Raw genomic sequence first — 19,214 nt, 5'->3', positions numbered from 1 at the left:
TTTTTTGTGATGTTCATTTTCCCTTTATTTTGATGCTTAAATCATTTTCCTCAATTGAATGTGTGAGTGTATGTGTGCATGCGTGTGCACACATGAAACAGGATTCCTTCCAGGGCTTCTCTTTTAACACTTGAACTACTCCTACAGTCTCTGGCATGCTGGAGCATGAAACCATTCAGGGCGTATCCGGGGTGAAGCCCACCGGGCTAAGAAAGCGGACCTCTAGCATCGCGGATGAGGGCACCTACACACTGGACTCCATCCTCCGGCAGCTCAACTCCTTCCACTCAGTCATGTGTCAGCACGGCATGGACCCCGAGCTGATCAAGCAGGTGGTCAAGCAGATGTTCTACATCGTGGGGGCCATCACCCTGAACAACCTCCTCCTGCGGAAGGACATGTGCTCCTGGAGTAAAGGCATGCAGATCAGGTGAGCAAATGCCAGCACCTGTCATAGCTGCTTCTCCTGCCCAACTGCCTGCGAGGCCCGGCTAGGGTGCAGAGAGCTGGTCACTTGTTTGAGGTCAGTGCACCTGATGTCTGCAGCCACCAGCCAAACAGCAAGGGAAGACAGCACTGAGCCACCTCCTCTTGCCTGGCTGGAGTTCCCCACTTCCAGTCGTTATCACTCTTGGCTACACTGTTCACTGCAACAGCTCTACTCACTGCTTGTTAGGGACCCTGCTCCGCTGCGAAGCTAACTCCTTTCAGGGAGTAGAGAGATAATGAAAAATAAAGATGAGATGACAGCTTTCTCTCCTTTTGCAGGTGTTTTAATTGTACAATAACAAAAATTAAATGATAATGAAGATTTCTAATGTTTGATTGCTCTTAGAAGTTTATTTTAACAAAATACCTTTTTGTACCTATGGCAACAAGAACATGTCTAATCTTACTAACACTTGAAATACGTATGCCTCTCTATATTTTAAGAAAAGCTGCACTCAATTTTATGCCCAGCTACTCTTCAGCATAACCTCATCACCATAACAGAATTGATTTATTTTGCAAATAACTTATCTTAAAACAGGTAGAATATTCACCAAGAGGGGGAAAAAAGGATATCTTCTATAAAAGTCTTTAGTTACTCAACCTCAGGAAACATTGGCATTCTTTTCAAATTTTCCATTCCGATCCACCTCCATTATAGTTAATGTTAAGAAGATAATGCCTCCCACTCAAACAGTAGAGTTTCTCTCCCTATAAGCTTTGTTTATGCATGTGAAGCACCTGTCATAATATCATAATTCCTCCTATTTGCCTGACTGCTAAATTCTGATTGTTTATTTACCTCTTTTTAGTTTAAGAACCAGTTACTTGGTTGGCTACCTCTCGATACCTCAGCATCTATGTAGTTTCTTTCTCTCCATATTTGGGGCTCTTGTCTCTTCCAATGGCCCCCACTCGCCTTTCTCACCTTCCACTCCTAAGCTTCCTCAGATCACTGTCTCCTCTATTGCCCAGGCTCTTCCCTAAAAAGGACTGGAGCACAAAGTCTATGTGAGGGGATCTTATTATTTAATTAACTAGCATGAGTTTGACTTAAGAAAGAAGACTTAAAGGATTATTTATTCTCACCTCTGAAGTTGTAAGAGAAACTAGAAAGTGTTTTCTGGCCAGCTGTGTAATAAGGACATAGCCATATATGGTGTTCTATTTTGTCTTTCAGCAAGTCTTATTTCATAACTTTTGCTGTAATGGCTTTTTTTCTATTTTCCATTAAAGATAATTATATTTTCTAGTCTTTTACATAATTATGCTTATAAAATTCATGTCTTTTTATAATAATTTTTAAGTACAGCTGATCAAATTTAAGAAAAGTGAACAAAAATACTACCTGTCATTTAACTGAAATTCCTGACAATGCCACACACAAAAAATTAAGACATTTATGACAACATTCAGTAACTTTGAGTTCTCTCTCTCTCCGCATTCTTTTCTGGGGGGGCATAGGTACAATGTCAGTCAACTGGAAGAATGGCTACGTGACAAGAATCTGATGAACAGCGGGGCTAAAGAAACCCTGGAACCTCTCATTCAGGCCGCTCAGCTTTTACAAGTGAAAAAGAAAACAGATGATGATGCGGAAGCCATTTGTTCCATGTGCAATGCTTTAACTACTGCCCAGGTAAAGAAACTTCCCTTATTCTGAAGTAATTCAACATTCATCAGGGGTTAGGCAGATAAAGAAGTCTTCTAGCTATCGCTCTGGTCGCTGAACTGACTTCATCTATGTCAGAAAAGATATACATCTACACAGATCTTGAAGAAAGGAGCTGTTTCCAGAAAGTAATACATTTCAGTGCTAGTCACAGTATCCACATTCAACATCTCGTAAACATTTATTGTGTCTACAGTGTCTGTGTAATGTTTGAGTCACTGAGACACAACCACAAACAAAACAAAGTTCATGCTTTTATGGGGTATATGGTCTTTACATTTCATGGAGCTCATTCCAAGAAATAATTTTATAATTGAATGATTCTTTAGATGTCTCTATTTTAAGATAGATAATTCTGTTCCTTCAATTCAATAAATGATGAATTGAGTTCCTATCTGAAGGCACCATACTTGTTGCTAGGGGAGAATACTTCAATAAATAAGGAACAATCCCTTCTTAAGGAACTTCAAGTTTCATAGGGAAGACAGATGTGTCCACCTGATTCTACCCTAAGAGATTCTAGTAAGTTCAATGGTAAGACGTCTAAAGGAAGTGATAAGAGCTGAGAACTGCATTCCGAGAAGGTCCCATCAAGCTGGACATTGAATTTAAGGAGTGAGAAGAAGGGAAGGGAGGGCACTGAGGGCAGCGGCAGCAGCATGAGACAAGGCATAGGCGTTAACATGCCCATTTTCCCTTTGGCCAGTGATTTCTGTGCTGACTCTTGACTTTCTTAGCATTCATCACGTATTTCAGAACATAGAAAGCTTATGAGGATTATGTATAGATTATGTATAGCTACCCAGGTAGCTACTAAAGACACTATTGAAAATTATCACTTTGCGGGACAGGGAGAATGGGAGTAGGGGCACTTTTTACTTTTTCATGTTGTGTTCTTTTGTATAGTTTGAATGTTTTTCCAAATTTATATTGCTTCTTAAAATGTACAAAGATTAATATATTCTTATTGTAAAAATCAGGTAATAACAGTAAATGTGCCTTTATACCATCTCCCTCTCCCCTCTTGTCCCAGCTCAGCCCTGAGTAGAATAGAAAACTGTTCACACAGATCCTTTTAGTTTCCCAGATTATAAGCACTGGGTGTGTATCTCATAATATGCTAAAAGCTTTGCTCATTTCACTTCTCAGATTGTCAAAGTGTTGAATTTGTATACGCCAGTTAATGAGTTTGAAGAAAGAGTCTCTGTGTCATTTATTCGTACTATACAGGTAAGATCTCCCAGGCTTTCTTTTTGTTTGATTCACTAACACAGTCTTTTGAATAGAAATTTTACAATTTATTGAAGGATAATATGTTCCTTCTTATATTATTTTATCTTATTTTTGTGGTGCATTGTTATTTGGATAATAGCTTATTGGAAAATTAACTGATTTTAAAACATACATAAACATTATTAGTTGAGGACTTTTTGGTGGGATTTTTGGCAGAAGAAAAATCTTTATAGATTAAAAGGATTGATGCTCTGTTTTTTCTTTTTCAATCTTCTCAGATGCGTTTACGAGACAGGAAGGACTCTCCTCAGCTGCTCATGGATGCTAAACACATCTTTCCCGTCACCTTTCCTTTTAACCCGTCCTCCCTCGCACTGGAAACCATCCAGATTCCAGCCAGCCTGGGCCTGGGATTCATATCCCGGGTCTGAAAGTGATGTCAGGGCAAACAGTGACAATACATTTATTGCCTGAAATAAGAACCCATTACAACCAGTGAGCTACTGAAAGCGCATTTTTAAAGAGAAAGTAGTGGTTATCTTCCAAACAAGAGATTATTAACTGGAAATCTCCCTAGAATACTTTCATCTCCTTGAAAAGAAAATTAGGTTCCTTTGTGCTATGTTAACTTTATAGCAACATTCACCCTTGATCAATTAGGTGGCTGGAGTTTATATGCAGGTAAATAACAGAAGGAAGGGAAAAAAAATGTGTCTTCAGTTGCCAGTATTTATTTTAAATCCTTAGCACTGCATCTAAATAGTATAAAAAACATAAATTCCAGATATAAGCTGTTGTTAAGAAGGCACCAACAGAGAACCTCCTCTGTGCTAACCAGAAAAAGAATTGCTATTCGGTACATATCAGTTTAGGAATCAATTATGTTGATGTTGTCGAAATGGATCAAATAAATAATCTGGCAATATGTATAGCAGTTGGTCAAGTAATTTCCTTATATGTGTCATTATGGTATAGAGATATTAAGAGAATGTTGGTTTGCTGTATAGCATAGAAGTCCATTTGTACTGTAGTTTCCTGAGCATATTAAATTGCTGCTACACACCGTGTTCTTTAAAATGTAAGCGATACTCTTGTTAGGCACTACAACAGCGAGCTTCTCTTTTATCAACTCTGTTTACAATTCAATCAGATCACAGTTTTAACTGGATTATGTCCAAATATGTACAGATTCACCTGGGCAAGTAGCAGACACTGGGAAATCATGTAGTAATATGATAAAATGTTTGACATTTAGGGGTAAGATTAGACAGAATGGCTATTGTTGATGTCATTATTTATTCAGGATGTATTATTGATGTGCTCATTAATTTTCCCTGGGTATAGTGTTCTGTGAAGTGACTTATTTTTAGTCCCCAGATCTGATTCCTACAGTGCATATATTCAACCATTACAGGTTTTTTTCTTCTTAATTTATTAAAAATTAATCTCAGTCACTATCAAGAGAACATTCTCAGAATATTCATGATTCTGGTCTTGAAACCTTGATTAGCCTATAAATTATGCAAAAGAAGGTATATAATAAATACTTAATTATGATTCCATTTTTTTTAGGCTTGCAACTTGTATAAATGTTCTCGGTACCACTAGATAAAGAACATTGTAGTAGAAATGCTTTGACTTATATAAGAAATATAAGATTGCTGAATTTTATAGAGGATTTGGCTCAATATGACCCAGATTCTATGCTTTCATTTAGAAATTCTTATTAAACATAGTCTCTTTTTTTTCCCTAGAAATTTTATACAACTTATCTTTCGGGTTGTGCAAAAACAAATTCTTAGCTTTCATTAGAAATTTTTGTTCTACATTACAATCATAGATTTATGTAATTTAACTCTTAGGTGGTTTATAAAAAATGACATTTCATAAAAATATGTGCAATATTATTAATGGAAGTCAAACAGTTTTAAATCAATGATGAAGATTGTTATTAAAAGATAAATACTGTCTGTTAACGTATTTGGGCCTCAAAGTCCTCATTTATACAGTAAGAGGGTTGGACAACTGCTTCTTAAGGTCCCTTCCATGTCTAGCGTTCTCTCTCTCAGCACTTGGACCCTAGAGAAATGAACTGCAGTTACTCAGTAAGTTCACCCTCTGATGGAGAGACCAGCATTTGGTGCCTGTTAATTCTGAGAGATTTACAAAATGTAATATCACAAGTTCGTGTCACTATAACCCTTAGAAAGCTATAGCTTTCTTAAATGTACATGATTTCCATCCACACTTTTATAAAGTTAATTAGTTTTGGTAATTGTTATTGAATCACGTACTGCTGTATTCAGATTGGATACATTTATTTGCAAAACCAACCAAAACACTACTAATTCAATCAGATTCTCTCAGTTTGCCTGGTTTGTCAGTGCAGTTTTTAATGAACAATGAACTCATAACCATTTGGTTAATACTAAATGTGGCAGAGTCTAAGAGCATAGATGGGACTTGGGTGGGGGAGATGCTAAAAAAATGTCACATGATGTAGCCTGTCAACCTTAGACCCAGAAATTCTCCCAGGCCCTCCCCAGCTTAGTTCTATGTAACATGTCTCATGCATGTCCTCAATCTTGTCATGTCTTCAAGGTCACACTATAGCTCCCACTGCCATTGTAGCCCTTTATCCTTCCTCCAGACAGCTCATATCCCGAAGCCTCTCTAGTTTGGGCCTTTCTCTCACTCCTGTCTCCTGTCTTTCTTCTGGAAAGTGCTGCAGCCTCCATTCCACACCTGGGCCAAAGTCTCTTCTGTTCAGAGGTGGCCGCACAAAGGTTCTTCTATTCGAGGACTCCAACTTTCTCCAAGGCCTACCTGAATTGATTTATCTTAGCAACCTAAAGATGTTTAGTCATAACAAGAGGATCCCCAAGGCCTGATAACATCTCTGTGTACTACTTTCTTGAGGATGCAACAATATTCTGCTGACTATGGATATCCTTTGGCCACTTTGAGGACTGCTCACCCTTCTTTCTGCCCACCCAGACTTTCTCATGCAGCTTCAAACATCTCCAGCAGCCTTCTACCCTTCGCTCTTTTCCTTCCCTCAAGTGAACTTTATTTCCCATCACCTGCCTACTCTACTGCTCCAACTGTGTTGAAGGCAGTGGATGGAGTCAATCCTAAGTAACTCACTGGCCTGCCTGGTGGCTAATTTCAGGCCAATCTTTGCATAAGTTCTTATCGGTCTCACTTCTCTGCAGTACATTCTTTAACATTATCACTAATTCACTTTTTCATAATTCCTCCAAGACACAATAGGAATTCAGAGAAAGATTTTGAAAGGGCAGCAGTCATTGTCTTAATAGCCCCATTCTCAATACTCTCTCCCCAACTCAACCTCACATAGAGATTCGGCTTGTACCTTGGAATACAAAGTTCAAAATTTAGAGGCAATTTCCCTTGTAGCTTTTCTTAAGTTAAGCTTTTGATCTGCATGAGAGTAACTATAAAGACGAGGGAAGATGGATAGGGCATAAAATACATGAATGTACCTTTATGATTCCTTTGGAAGTTTTAAAAAAAATCTCCATGTACCTGGCACTTCTTTCGTCAAGAGCAAAAGTACAAAAATATATATTCCAAAGTCAATTGAAAGGAGATTTCAGGATTTTGGTTTGTGTGATTTGCTTTATTTCTATACATAATTGAGAGTTGACATTTTTGTAAGTGATTGTGTAATATAGATCAAATTTTTTAATAACAGTAGAGGATGGTAGGAAAAAAATTTTATTAGTATTTCAGTACAGTGATTGTTGTGAGAAATTACTTTCCTCGTAACTCTAGGTAAAGCGGCACCTGCCACCACCCGGAGAAGTTCTCACACATTCCCCCCTCCCCCCCTCCCTCCTTCCTTCTCTTTTTCTCCTCCCCTTCACCAGTTCATAGAGTTTCCCAGGTTACCAGAAGATCAAGGATCTTCTTGGTAACTTCAGCTATTTAGGATAAAACAGAAAGCAAAAATTAGTGTTCGACCCTTAAATTCTCCTGCTGAAAGTCACGCAGGGTCTGGCTGTGCTTTACTTCAACACGCTTTCTCTGTGTTACCTGACCGTATTCTCATAGCAGCACTGGAAGGAGGAAGGATAGTTACTACAATCACTTGCTGATGATCATTTGAGAGAGAGGTAAGGTCAGAGACTTGCCTGAGGTCACACAGCCATCCAGCCAAGCTATGCAGCAGTGGCAGTGTGGGCAGAGGCAAGGCAGGAGACTTTAAAAAGTCCAGAGGTTACATTTTCTTCCTCCTCGTACCAGTGGGATGCTCCAGGTCAGCAAGAGGTACTCATTTTCCTTATCAGTTGGCAACTGGCACATGGGAACTAAGCACTGCCGAGTACCAAGTTCATCGTGCTAACGAGGTAAAGCACCTAGAACCTGGTGGTTTTCTTTTTTTATAGTACCTGCTATAACTAGGTTTGACTTTTGTAATAAATCAGTGCTCCCTTGGATGGTGCAATACTCTCTATTTAGGTCATTGATTAGTAGCAGGTTGTCTCAACCTGATGAAAAGCAGTGAAAGCCTCCCAGAATATGAAGAGTCAGGTCACTCTCAACACACACCCCTCAGAGTCCCTGTTAGAGCTACCAGGTAAGCTGTGCTACCTGTGGAGAACCTGTAGCTGCCAGCCAAGCCCCTGGGTGCCTTCTGAGGGCTGTCCCCAGGCATGCCATATTCAAATCAGGATGTGCTTGAACATTAGTGTGTGCATGCTGCCAGTGTTTACTTGGAGTTAGGAGGTGTGCTGTGCGCATGTGTGCTAGGGAGGGTCTGTATTGCTGTGGCCTCTTCATGGATAAGTGCATTGTAATTTCTTCTCAGGCTGTACTGTGAGGGCCGCCTTAACCCCTGCTCCCTTCCCTCCTAGAGCTGCCTTAAGTTCTCTGGAACTTTCCCTCTGTAAGGGGACATCTTGCCTGGAGAGGATATCAAGCCCTGTTTCTCAAGGTTTTGTGAGAGTTTGGTCGGGTGTGGCCTCCAAACGTGAATTCCTTTCTCCCCTTTCTGTGTGACCTTCACCCACCTATTACCTCTTTCTTTTCTGTTATTTCCAAGCAGCTATTAGAACTCTGAAGAGTAACAATCTCAGAGCCAGTGAAATTGTGGACTTAGAGAGAGTTCCTGAGTTTTGGGCCTCTGTGTCACAAGTAAACAAATGAATATAGGGAAGAAATATAGAGATAAATTCTTGGTAACACTTAAATGGCTTGTTTTCCACCAACCTTTTCTTAATAAAGGTAGAGTACAACTGTAAAACCTTTCATGGGCATGCTTTAAAAATAATTTTTAAGAATCCTTTGGTATAAAAGATTGAAAACAAGAAAGAGTGCTATAAATTCTAATCCAGTGTATTACCTTAAATTAAAGCAACCTGGAGTTACAGTGGATTTCTCAGTAGATCAGGACCTGAAAGTACTATGTAAAATATTTGCCGAAATGCATTTTATACATTTTTTTATTTTATAATTTGGTCTAGCTAAAATGTTCATTGGCCTAACATAATGGGTGTTATTAGAGTCATAAATATCTGAAAATGACTAACATTTCCTTAGTATTGTAATATTGCCCTAAATATTTGAAAGAAGGATGTTTTTTGAGTTGAAACTGATATGTATACTTCAATGCTTCGTAGGTCAGTACATTTTCATGCATTTTTCAGAGTCAATAGTTTCAACTATCTTACTGTTACCATATGTTGTTAAATTTTAGCCTACATTTTGGGCTGTAAATCTCTTGAGCAATTTAATTTTTTTCCCAACAAATAGTGAATTTTTCCTTTAAATGTGGATATGTATGTTGTAATTTATGACTCCTAGCTATGTATTTTTGTGAAATCTTGGAGTAACATTGATTTTTTTTTTATCCTTGGAAATTTTAAATTGCTCTAACAATGTTGCACAGAAAGGAACTCATGACATTTAACTTACTGTATTTTGATTATTAGCTTTGGATATACCTTTTAACTAAAGTGAAATTTAACATAGCAATTTTCCAAATAATTTTTCTTGTTGGATCTGGAAAAGGAATTCTACTTTGATCTACATAGAAAAACATGGTATAGTTAATCTTTGAAATGTTCTTAGGCAAAGTATCCATTTAAAAAGGAAGCAGAAGTACTGAGAAATGAAAGGCATTATCAACCAATTCTAGTTTTAAATTGAACCCATCTCAGCATATCTCATATGGAATTTTAAAGAATAAGTTAATCACCTCATATCAACAAAAGCCTTTGAAACATGGGTTTTCACTGGATATCACCTAGCGCTAAGATGAAAACCAAAACTATATCAGATTGACATTTATGCTCTAAGTTTGTAGTTGTCTAACATTGTACTTAGTAAATGTGTGTCATTAATGCTGTATTCTCCTAGCTATTATAGAAAATTGTTCAAATAAAAATACGGATATAAAGGATTTTTGTCGATGTCTTATAAGTAAACTCATAGCACATGGAACATGGAACAGACACCAACATAGACCACATCTTGCACTATAAAACACACCTTTAAAATTTAAAGAATAGAAATCTCATAATATATGTTCTCAGATGACAGCAGAATTAAACTAGAAATCAATGACAAAAAAAAATAGCTGGAAAATCCCAAAATAGTTGGAGAGTAAACAACACGCTTCTAATAATACATGGGTCAAAGAAGAAATCTCAAAAGAAATTTACAAATATTTTGAACTAAATGAAAATAAAACTTACCAAAATTTATGGGAAGCAGTGAAAACAGTACTTAGAGGGAAATATATAGCATTGCATGCATATATTAGAAAGAAAGAAAGCCCAAAAGTTGATCATCTAACTTTCTGCTTTAGGAAACTAAAAGAGAAAATTACATGCAAAGTAAGCAGAAGAAATGTAGAGCAGAAATCAATGAAATTGAGGACAGGAAATCAATAGAGAAAAATCAATGAAACCAGAAATGTAGTTCTTTAAAGGTCAATAAAAAATTGATAAGCCTTTAACCAGGCTAAGAAAAAAGAACAATGACATACAGTAGCAAGTGGTTTGGTGATGAGAGGAGGTGGGTAATGAGGGAATAGGGAGCAATAACTAAAGGCCATCAGAGTTTCTTTTCAAGACGATTACGGTGTTTTAAAATTGTGATAATTTAACATCTGTGAATATACTAAAAAGCACTGAGTTGTACAGTTTAAATGGATGAAGTGGATGGTGTGAGAATTACATTGCAATAAAATTTTCTTTTTAAGTAGACTTTTGACCTATGGTATAGCAGACTGAGGAAGGAGCTCAGCAAATTCCTCAAAAAGGCAAGCACGACACTGGACAAAAGTATCAAAAACAACAATTTTAAGGCTTTGTAAATTGACCAACAACATACAACAAATTTGTCGTGATTATCCGTGGGAAAAAAAATTGACACCGAACTCTAAGGACAATGAGAGTCTGATATTGTTGCCTGGAGCTACTCCCACGCTCCTCCCCTCCCCCAGCTCAAATAGCATGGTAGTTCCAGCAGCGAGAACAAGCAGCTTTGCCTTTGGAGGGGCTCACTTGATTGGAGTGGAGTACAGTGAAACCCCACACTCAGCAGTAACAGTACCAATCTCAGAACTGTGAGAGAATACATTTTGGTTGTTTAAAACCACCCAGTTCGTGGCACTTTTTCTGTTACAGCAGCGAGGAAAGTAATAAAGTATTAAATTCAAGTATCTATGATGCATTAGGATGCATATTTTAATCTCTAGAGGAACCACTGAAAAATTAGCTCAAGAAATAGAATTTTTTAAAGGTAGGAATTAAAAGGGTACGCTAAAAAAAAAAAAAAAAAATCCTACCACCAAAAAGGTCAGTGAAGGAGAAACAGGAACAAAAAAGACATGAGCCATGAAAACAAATGATGGCCACAAATCCAGCCATATCAATGATGACATTAAATGTGAACAGATTAAACACTTCCACCAGAAGGCAGAAATTAAACTGAATTAAAAAACAAGATCCAATTATATGCTGTCTCTGAAAGACGTACTTTACATTCACAAACACGTATAGGTTGAGAAAAGAGAGAAAAATATATACCAATCCCATCCAATCCCATTAAAGACTACAAAACAAAACAAACAAAAAGTCATAACAAACTAGGAATAGGAGAAACTTCAGCTTGACAGGACATCAATGGAAAAACCTGCAGCCAACTTCATAATTAATGGCAAGAAACAACAACAACAACAACAACAAACCTTAATGCTTTCCCTCCTAAAATTGGAAACAAGGCAAAGATGTCTATTCTTACCACTACTATTTGACATTGTTCTGGTGGTTCTAGCCAAAGTTATAATAAGGCACCGAAAAAATAAAATAAATGCACCTAGATGAAAAAGAAAAGTTTTAAAAATTGCATTTATTTGCAAATGATATAATATGTATGCGGAAAATCCTAAGGAATCCACACTAAAAATTACTAGAATGAATGAATTCAGAAAAGGTCAAAAGATACAAGATCAACGTACAAAACTCAATGCTATTTCTATGTACTAGCAATAAACCATTGGAAAGTGAAATTAAAATATTCATAATATCGAAAAGATAATATGCCTGAGAATCAATTTAATAAAAGTGCAAGACTTGTACACTGAACACTACGAAACACTGCTGAGCCATTTTGAGGGAGTTTTCCAGCAATCCACAAACTTTCCTGAGTCAGGCTGGCGCTCGGCCAGGATGGAGACTTTTATGCCATATAAAATATCCAATCATTGTACAATTTCCCAAAAGTCTTGCTAGAACTTTTATTATAATTATTTAGACTTAGATGTTGTTAATTTGCATAGAATTGACACCTTTACAATATTAAATATTCCTACTCATGAAAAGTGTAGTCTCCATTTATTCATACTTCCTTTTATTCCTTGAAGAGAAATTTAAAATTTTTCTCCAAAAAAAGCCAAGTACATTTTTGTTAGTGTAATTTCTGGACACTTAACATTTTTGTTGATATTGTACATATCTTATTTTTCTATTTTAGTTTCTATCGTGTTTTCTAAATGGCTATTGCTGTTACACAGGAAAGTTGCTCCTTTTTATATGTGATTGTGAATATTGTCACCTGGCTAAACTCTCTTACAGTTTCTAATAGTTTGCTGATTCTCTTGGGTTTTCTATGAAGATAGTCATATCCCTCTGCTCTTTCTAATAAACACGCTGCACCCAAAGTGAGCTGAAACTTGGGCCGGGACCGGCTCAGGACACCCGTGTTTTCTGCCCGCAAGAGCCAGACCATCCCGCTGAGGGTGGTTCTTGGCGGAGCGTTCTGCCCTTCCAGGTGCACCACTTTACCTCCGAGCTCTTGCCGGGAGGAGGGTCGCGCCCCGCCCCGCCCCCACCCCCGCCCCAGCCAATCGCGGCGAGGGCTCGCCGGGGGGCCGGGAGAGGCCAATCCGCGCCTTCTCCACCTCCAGGCCGCCAGCTCTCGGGAAAGTTTGTGGAGCCGCGGAAAACTTCTCGCGCAAGATGGCCCAGCGCTGAGCGGCGAGTCACCTGGGACGGCTGCCTACCCCGGGGCCTCAGAAACGCAGGCCCAGCCCCCAGCCTTGCCCCATCGCGGCCCTCGAGCGGCCTCGGCTCTGTCGCCCATGGCGGTGGCGGAGCTGTACACGCAGGTAGGCAGGGTGGCCCAGCCTGCGGGAGGGAGCGCGGGAGGGAAGCCGTCCCGCCACTAATGCTGACTGTACCTGGCGCCTGGGCCACACCTGTGCACCTGGCGCGCTCGCCGCGGGGAGGAGCCGCGGGGAACCTGGGGATGGGGGCGCCGCAAGCGTCGCCCCGAGGGCGCGAGTTCCTGTCCACGGGAAAGGCGCCCCCGAGGGCCTGGGTCCCCACTCGATGGGAAGACCGATGAGGGGGGCTGCCTCTCCGGGCCTCCCGGCGCCCAGGAGTTGCGCGTTCGGCCGCGTCTCCCGCGCCCCTTGGCCCCCTCCTCCCGGGCCACAAGTGGAATCACCTTGGCCTCGGGGACGTAGAAACCTCAGACACGTGCGAATAATAGTATCCATAATCTTGATTCTCCTGGGAGCCCCTTGAACAATTTTGCCCTGAATCTTAGGGCTGCAGTATTCAGGATCTTTCTAGAATTCCTGAGTCTTCAAAGTGCCTGCAGGAGCTTTGGAGTTCGTCTGACACCGGAAGCTGCAGCTGCCTGGCCTGTGGTCTAGGCCTCACCTGTAATAGAAGTTGAAGGTTTATGGGAACCCAGGGGTCCTGAGGTGCAGTCACAGGCTCTTTACCTAACATTTATACGGTGCTTCATAGTTTATAAAGCACCTTCCACACGCATCCTGACTCTGGGAATCACTGTAGAGCATTCCTGTGAAACCTCATTCTCCACTGGCCTGAGGGCTCTGCCGCTTACCTAGGAAGGGCTGCAGTCCCACAGGGTATCCAGAACCTTCTAAGATGAACTTGATTAATTATTTGGGTAAAAAGTATGCAAGTTTGACCCTTTCGAAAAATATCCATTTGAATATGCCATAAAGCTGGGTCCTCCTACACCCTAGTGGGAGAAGTCCATGGTCCCCAATATTCAGATGGATGAGACTAGAATCCATCCGCTTCCCCTGACACATGCTCTACCTTTATATTTTAAAAGACACTTTTGCTGTAGATATAAACAATAGTTGTAAATAAGCGTTTCAATGGTTTAAGCAAACTTTTTCCTTCTACTTGTTTAATTAGTAACAGTATAACTCAACCAAATGATGTTTCCTCCTCTAACTCATTTCCATTAACTAGAGTCCTCAATGGACAGTGTTTAAATTGCTTCTTTTCTAGAATAGCTTTACCAGTGAAAATGTGAGCCATCAGATATCCAACAGTGCTTCTTTGTCTTCAACTTACTGGAAGTAAAAGGAAATTCTTAAACAAAACTATTCTTGGAAGATACTTTGGAGGACAGAGAAAATTGCTGATGAACTATTTTAAGTAACAGTTCCTCCCCTAAACAAAAATACAAAAGTGTGAGCACCCCTATCATCAAGTGCTGCATGCCACAGATATTTACACAAATACTAACTAGGCACAATGTAGGAAAACTGATAGGGAAGAGTTTTCTAGAGGAAAGCTTGAATGGACAGGGAATCTGAGAATCCTAAAGCCAGAAGGAGCCTTGATGGCCATTCCTACCCACTTTATGTCCTAGTAGGAACCTGTGTCTCTAGCTGCCACCTCTTTTCCAAGTGGTCAGTTAGTCTCCCACTTTTTCAGTTCTAGAGGTAGGAAGTTCTCTTCTCTCCACCCCACTCCCTATTCTGGAGCTGCCTGTTTAGGTTTTTTGAAGAGCTTGCTTTGTTAAAGAGTTTCTTAAACTGAGACAGAATCGAAACCTTCTCCCTTGCTTCCCTACCATCACCCTGCCCTTAGCTCGAAGATCTAGCAAACTGTCCTGGAATGTCAGCACATAGGATTGGCCTAAATCGGTTTGTGCCTGGGGGCCCTTGGCCACATTTAACCCCCACTGCACAATCTTAGCCATACTGTTTTAAAACAACCTGAAACCCATTTCTGCACACAGAGGCAAATAATGGCTCTCAGCAGGGTGGCAGATGGGCTATCCATTCAGGGATCCTTGCATGGCACCCAGTTCCTGTGTGACAGCCACACCTACCTCATGATCCATAGGCTGTCCCGATCACCCACTTTACACTGCTGTTACCTGCCTGGCCCCTGTCTAATATCTTTTCCTGCATAGGCCTTGAATACAGGTGTATTATCACCCATAAAATATTTATTTAGCGCTTTCAGTATATAAAACATTATGCTTGGAGGAGGTTAGAAAATTTTTGTGTTTTTTTTTTTTTTAAAGTGAGTCTTGCCTCTCAAGGAATTTTCGAATCACTGGGAATTGAGAAATGCCAAGTAATTCAGTCTGCTGAGGGGCTGAAAGCATGGAAAAGCTTGCTGGGCAACAGAGCTGAGATGGGGAGTATAAAGCCATTGGTCAGGGCTTTATGCTCAACTGAAGGTTTTAACTGGGTGATTACAAGGGCAGTGTTTTAGGACGTTGGGCATGCCAGCAGTGCTCATGGGACTCTGTGCCCGTGGAGAGAGGCTGGAGTCAGATAGCTGAAAAAGGACACTCAGGTCATCCTAAGTGTCCAGAGAAAAAATTAGGGCTGAAGTATTGGAAATGGAGGTTGGAGGCAAGGTCTGGAGAGCATGTGGAAGTAGGCAAGAATGAGAGACTGGACTGGGGAGTGTGAGGGAGAGGCATGAACCAAGGATGACATGAAGGTTGGCATCTGGATGATCGAGAGCAGTTTGGCATTTTTACACAATTAGGGACATCAGAAGGGGGAGATATTTCTTAGGAAAGTTGTGAGGCAGATACGTTCAGCGTTTGAGGTGGTGGGGCACTTCCGGGGGAAGATACCCAGGTGGTTAGAGGTTTGTGTAGAAGATGAGCCCGGAGTCTTTTGCCCAGAGGTGGAGTTGAATCCGGGCAGTGAGGGCCTTGCCAGGGGAGAGTGCGAGCCAAGACAGGACATTGGGGAATGCCTCTGATCAAGGAGGGAGAAGAAGCTGAGATGGAGTCAGGAGAGCTGGTATCTGCAACCACAGGAGGTTCTAAGACAGGACTCCTGGGAGGAAGTATGAGAGGAGCAGTTCCTGTGGGTAGAAATGTAATATGACCGCATCTCTTTTTGAAGGCCATTTGGAATGTGCTTTAGAAATGTTCAAAGTATTTGACCCCTGGTTCCACTCTTTGAAACCAGTTTGGCCATTTTCTACTTGAGCCCCCTGGAGGCTCTGTCACTCTCAGACTTGTGACCAGCCACAAGGTCCTGCCTCGCTGCATCATCTGGCCCCCTGCCTACCAGCTCCTACCTTGGCTCTTGTTCACCAAACTTCTTGCTATCCCTCAGTGCATTCCTATGCCTTGGCACACAGGGCTCCCCCTGCTTGAAATGTGTCTCTGCTTTGCTCACCCACATCTTCCAAATTCAATTTGAGTGGTGCCTCTTCTGAGAAGTCTTTATAGCCAGCCCCTCCAACTGGGCACCTTTGACATTAACTTGTAACAGCTCATTAACTCTCTGTCCCTCCACTGACCAAGAGTTTTAGAGAACAAGGAGCAGTGGAAGCTCAATAAGTGTTCGATGGGTGCATGCATTAGTGAATGAGTTTTTCTGCTCTTAGGAAAAGCTATGGGCGTGAAGATGCTGATGTTCATGATGGTTACCTTTATCTCACAGTCACTGAGTATTTCTTAAACGCCAGATGCTATCCTCAGAACTTATGTGCCTCCTTTCACTTACTCTAAGAACCAATGCTCTGTTATCCCCAATTTTACAAATGGCTTAAGGTCACATAAAAGTGATGGAGCCAGGATTAAAAGCCTATATCTTAATTCCTCCCACTACCACCAGCTTGGTTCTGCTACCTGTATCATCTTCCTCCTTTTCAAGAGATCTGACCTTTTCCCCCACACAGGGGACTGGTGGGAAGTCTACCACTTCATAGCTACCTCCCCCGACACCTGGTGGTTGATCAGGTTATTCCTTCTAATAACGAATGGAACCAAGCCCAAAGTCCAGCAAAAGGGGTGGAATTAGGTGAATTATAGAAGACCCTCAGAATAGCATAAAGCCATTAAAAATACTGCTTAATGAGGAGTTCGTAACAATATGGGAAAATTCTTATGTTACACGAAAACGAGGGCACAAAAATTGTATATGCTGTGTAATAATAAACATAAAATATGCAAAACTATGGACATATCAGTAACTGAAGACTGGGCACTCAGTTGTTTTATAGCTGCAGAGCCGCCAAGGAGGACGAAGGCTGGGGAAGCGTCGTTAGATGTGCCACTAGGAGGGCCTTGGCATTGCTCCTCTTTCAGTAGAACTGTGAGGGAGAAGGCGGACACCTGAGCATGATCATGGGCTGAAGGGAGGGAACCAGTGGAGGACTGGAATTGGAAGGTGCAAGACAGGCACCAGGCATGGGATGGCCTCACAAAGCAGTGGGGGGGACCTGAGGCTGTGGCGTCAGGCGTTGAAGACACGGAGATATTTAGAGCGAAGGAAGCGCAGAGGGAATGCCGAGAATGCTGCGTGGGCAGGACAGAGAACTCGAGGAGAGTGACACTCTCTTCCCCTACAGCATCATTCCAGAACCTTCCCCCATCGAGGCTGCCTTCCTCTGGGTGAATTTCAACGCCCGATGCCCATCTTAGTGGCACTGTTCTCCAGACCCCGGTCCACTCAACCGCGAGTGCTGTGGAGCTGTGGGCTGCGACCTCCTGTGAGCTGCCCTCAGTGCAGGCGAGTGTCCAGTTAGTGTTTTGTTCGTTCTCAGAGCTGCTCTGTGCTGCCCCGGATCGCGTTACGCATGGTGGCTGCGGTGAAGTCTTGGTCTTGCCCCTTACTGAGGGCAAGAGGATGAGCAAGTTACTCATCCTCTCTGAGTTTCTATACTCACAAAAGGGATTTAAGTCTTATCACTCACTGTAAGGATTAAATAATCTGTGTAAAATCATTAGCATAATACCTGACACAAATTGCTTAGTGAAAGTGTTTTTATTTTTTTTAATACAGTTGATTTTTGGTACCTAAATATTGGACTTTACATCTTGGCCGTCTTTAGCTAATGAATCATTTCATCTGCGTGTTTAATGCGCATGTGTTGTTTTTCATGTAAGATATTAGTAAAAGCGATGAATGAAGGGCGAGGCAGCGGAGCTCTGTGGCATGCTTCTAGAAACCTTTCTCACATTGCTCTTGCTCATTAATCAGGACTCGGCTGTGACCGGGTTTAGCCACAGACATATAAATTACATCATCCTTAAACTGCCCATTTCTCTCACTGGTGCATGAGGAACTCACAGGACATCTTCACAGACGTTTTGCTGAATCTCAGATGTGCAAAGTCAAGAGAAGTGTCTTGATTAGCAGCCCAGGGTGTCTGGCTAAAATAAGATCAAAGTTTAGTTTAATGACTTTCTATATGGCTCTTCTAAGCTTTTAGACTTCTACATGTCATCAGCAACTCTGGAAAATTGTATTTATCCATTGTGTTATATACCGATAGTTCAAAAGAGTGGGGAAAAAAAGGCACATAAAGACTAAAATACCAAGTTTAGTCTTTAACTGGTGAACTGAACCACTAGAGTGTTAGCCGTGGGGAAGTCGTCATTGTCTTGGGTTCCAGGGCATAGAGTTCAATGTCAGTGAGGAAGATGGAAATGACCTGGAAACCTGGGGAACGGGCAGAGAGAGCTGTAAAGAGGGAGCATCCAGTCCTGCCTGGGGCGAGGGTGTCAGGGAAAGTGCCGCGGGGTGAGGCGGGTCTTGAGCTGACTCTGCTCAGAGCAGTTTGCCCACTGGTCGGGGTAGGAGGGATGGCACCGGGGGCGGAAGGAACAGAAGTGCACAGTGCAGAGCCAAGGAGGAGCTGGGCGTGTGCTAGAAACTGTTGGTGGTGTGAGTGACGGCAGACCGAGGGTGGATTGACAAAGAAAGGCCTGAGTAGGAAAATCAGTTAGGATAGTGGCTGCCCAGGCCTGGCTGTTCATCAAAAAATATAAGGGGGACTTAGAAAGTGGTCATCTTGCTGGGCCTCGCTCTTGGAAATTCCAATGTGGTTGAGGGGATCTGTATGTCCACAGAAACCTGGTGCTCAGCCTGGTTGAGGAAGCATTCAGCAGGTGGCGGGGGCAGGGTCGGAGGAGCTGGCTGACGGCCATGGCATCGGGGGTGGATGGGGCAGGCAGATGACACCTGTTCAAGATGTAGGCGTTCCAGTACCCAATGACCATTTGGTTGTTGGGGGTGGAGGGAGGATGG

The 19,214-nt window shown here is 41.5% G+C and overlaps 2 protein-coding genes across 13 annotated transcripts in view; both read left to right on the top strand.

Moving 5' to 3' along the window:
• MYO5A (myosin VA) overlaps positions 1 to 9,821 on the top strand; it is a 158,773-nt gene extending 148,952 nt beyond the window's left edge. For 6 of the 10 annotated variants that reach the window (XM_036218230.1, XM_036218224.1, XM_036218226.1 and 3 more), the window contains 4 exons: positions 148 to 430; positions 1,954 to 2,128; positions 3,311 to 3,391; positions 3,673 to 9,821. In XM_036218230.1, the coding sequence (XP_036074123.1) occupies positions 148 to 430; positions 1,954 to 2,128; positions 3,311 to 3,391; positions 3,673 to 3,825 (692 nt within the window). In that variant the 3' untranslated portion in view covers positions 3,826 to 9,821. The remainder of the gene's footprint in view (positions 1 to 147; positions 431 to 1,953; positions 2,129 to 3,310; positions 3,392 to 3,672) is intronic. The other 4 variants (XM_036218229.1, XM_036218227.1, XM_036218228.1 and 1 more) reach the window with 2 other exon arrangements.
• Positions 9,822 to 12,810: 2,989 nt separating this feature from the next.
• The window catches only part of MYO5C (myosin VC), an 85,085-nt gene continuing 78,681 nt past the window's right edge, over positions 12,811 to 19,214 (top strand). For 2 of the 3 annotated variants that reach the window (XR_001599155.2, XM_016162689.2), the window contains exon 1: positions 12,811 to 13,034. Coding sequence is in view for 2 of the 3 variants with exons in the window: in XM_016162689.2 (XP_016018175.2) it covers positions 13,008 to 13,034 (27 nt within the window). In the remaining variant the exon portion in view is untranslated. The remainder of the gene's footprint in view (positions 13,035 to 19,214) is intronic. The other variant, XM_016162688.2, reaches the window with a different exon arrangement.

This window comes from Rousettus aegyptiacus, unplaced genomic scaffold (assembly GCF_014176215.1).
Source record: "Rousettus aegyptiacus isolate mRouAeg1 unplaced genomic scaffold, mRouAeg1.p scaffold_m13_p_3, whole genome shotgun sequence".
Classification (NCBI taxonomy): domain Eukaryota; kingdom Metazoa; phylum Chordata; class Mammalia; order Chiroptera; family Pteropodidae; genus Rousettus; species Rousettus aegyptiacus.
Note: the sequence above shows the minus strand (reverse complement) of the source record. Positions and strands in the feature narration are given on the sequence as shown.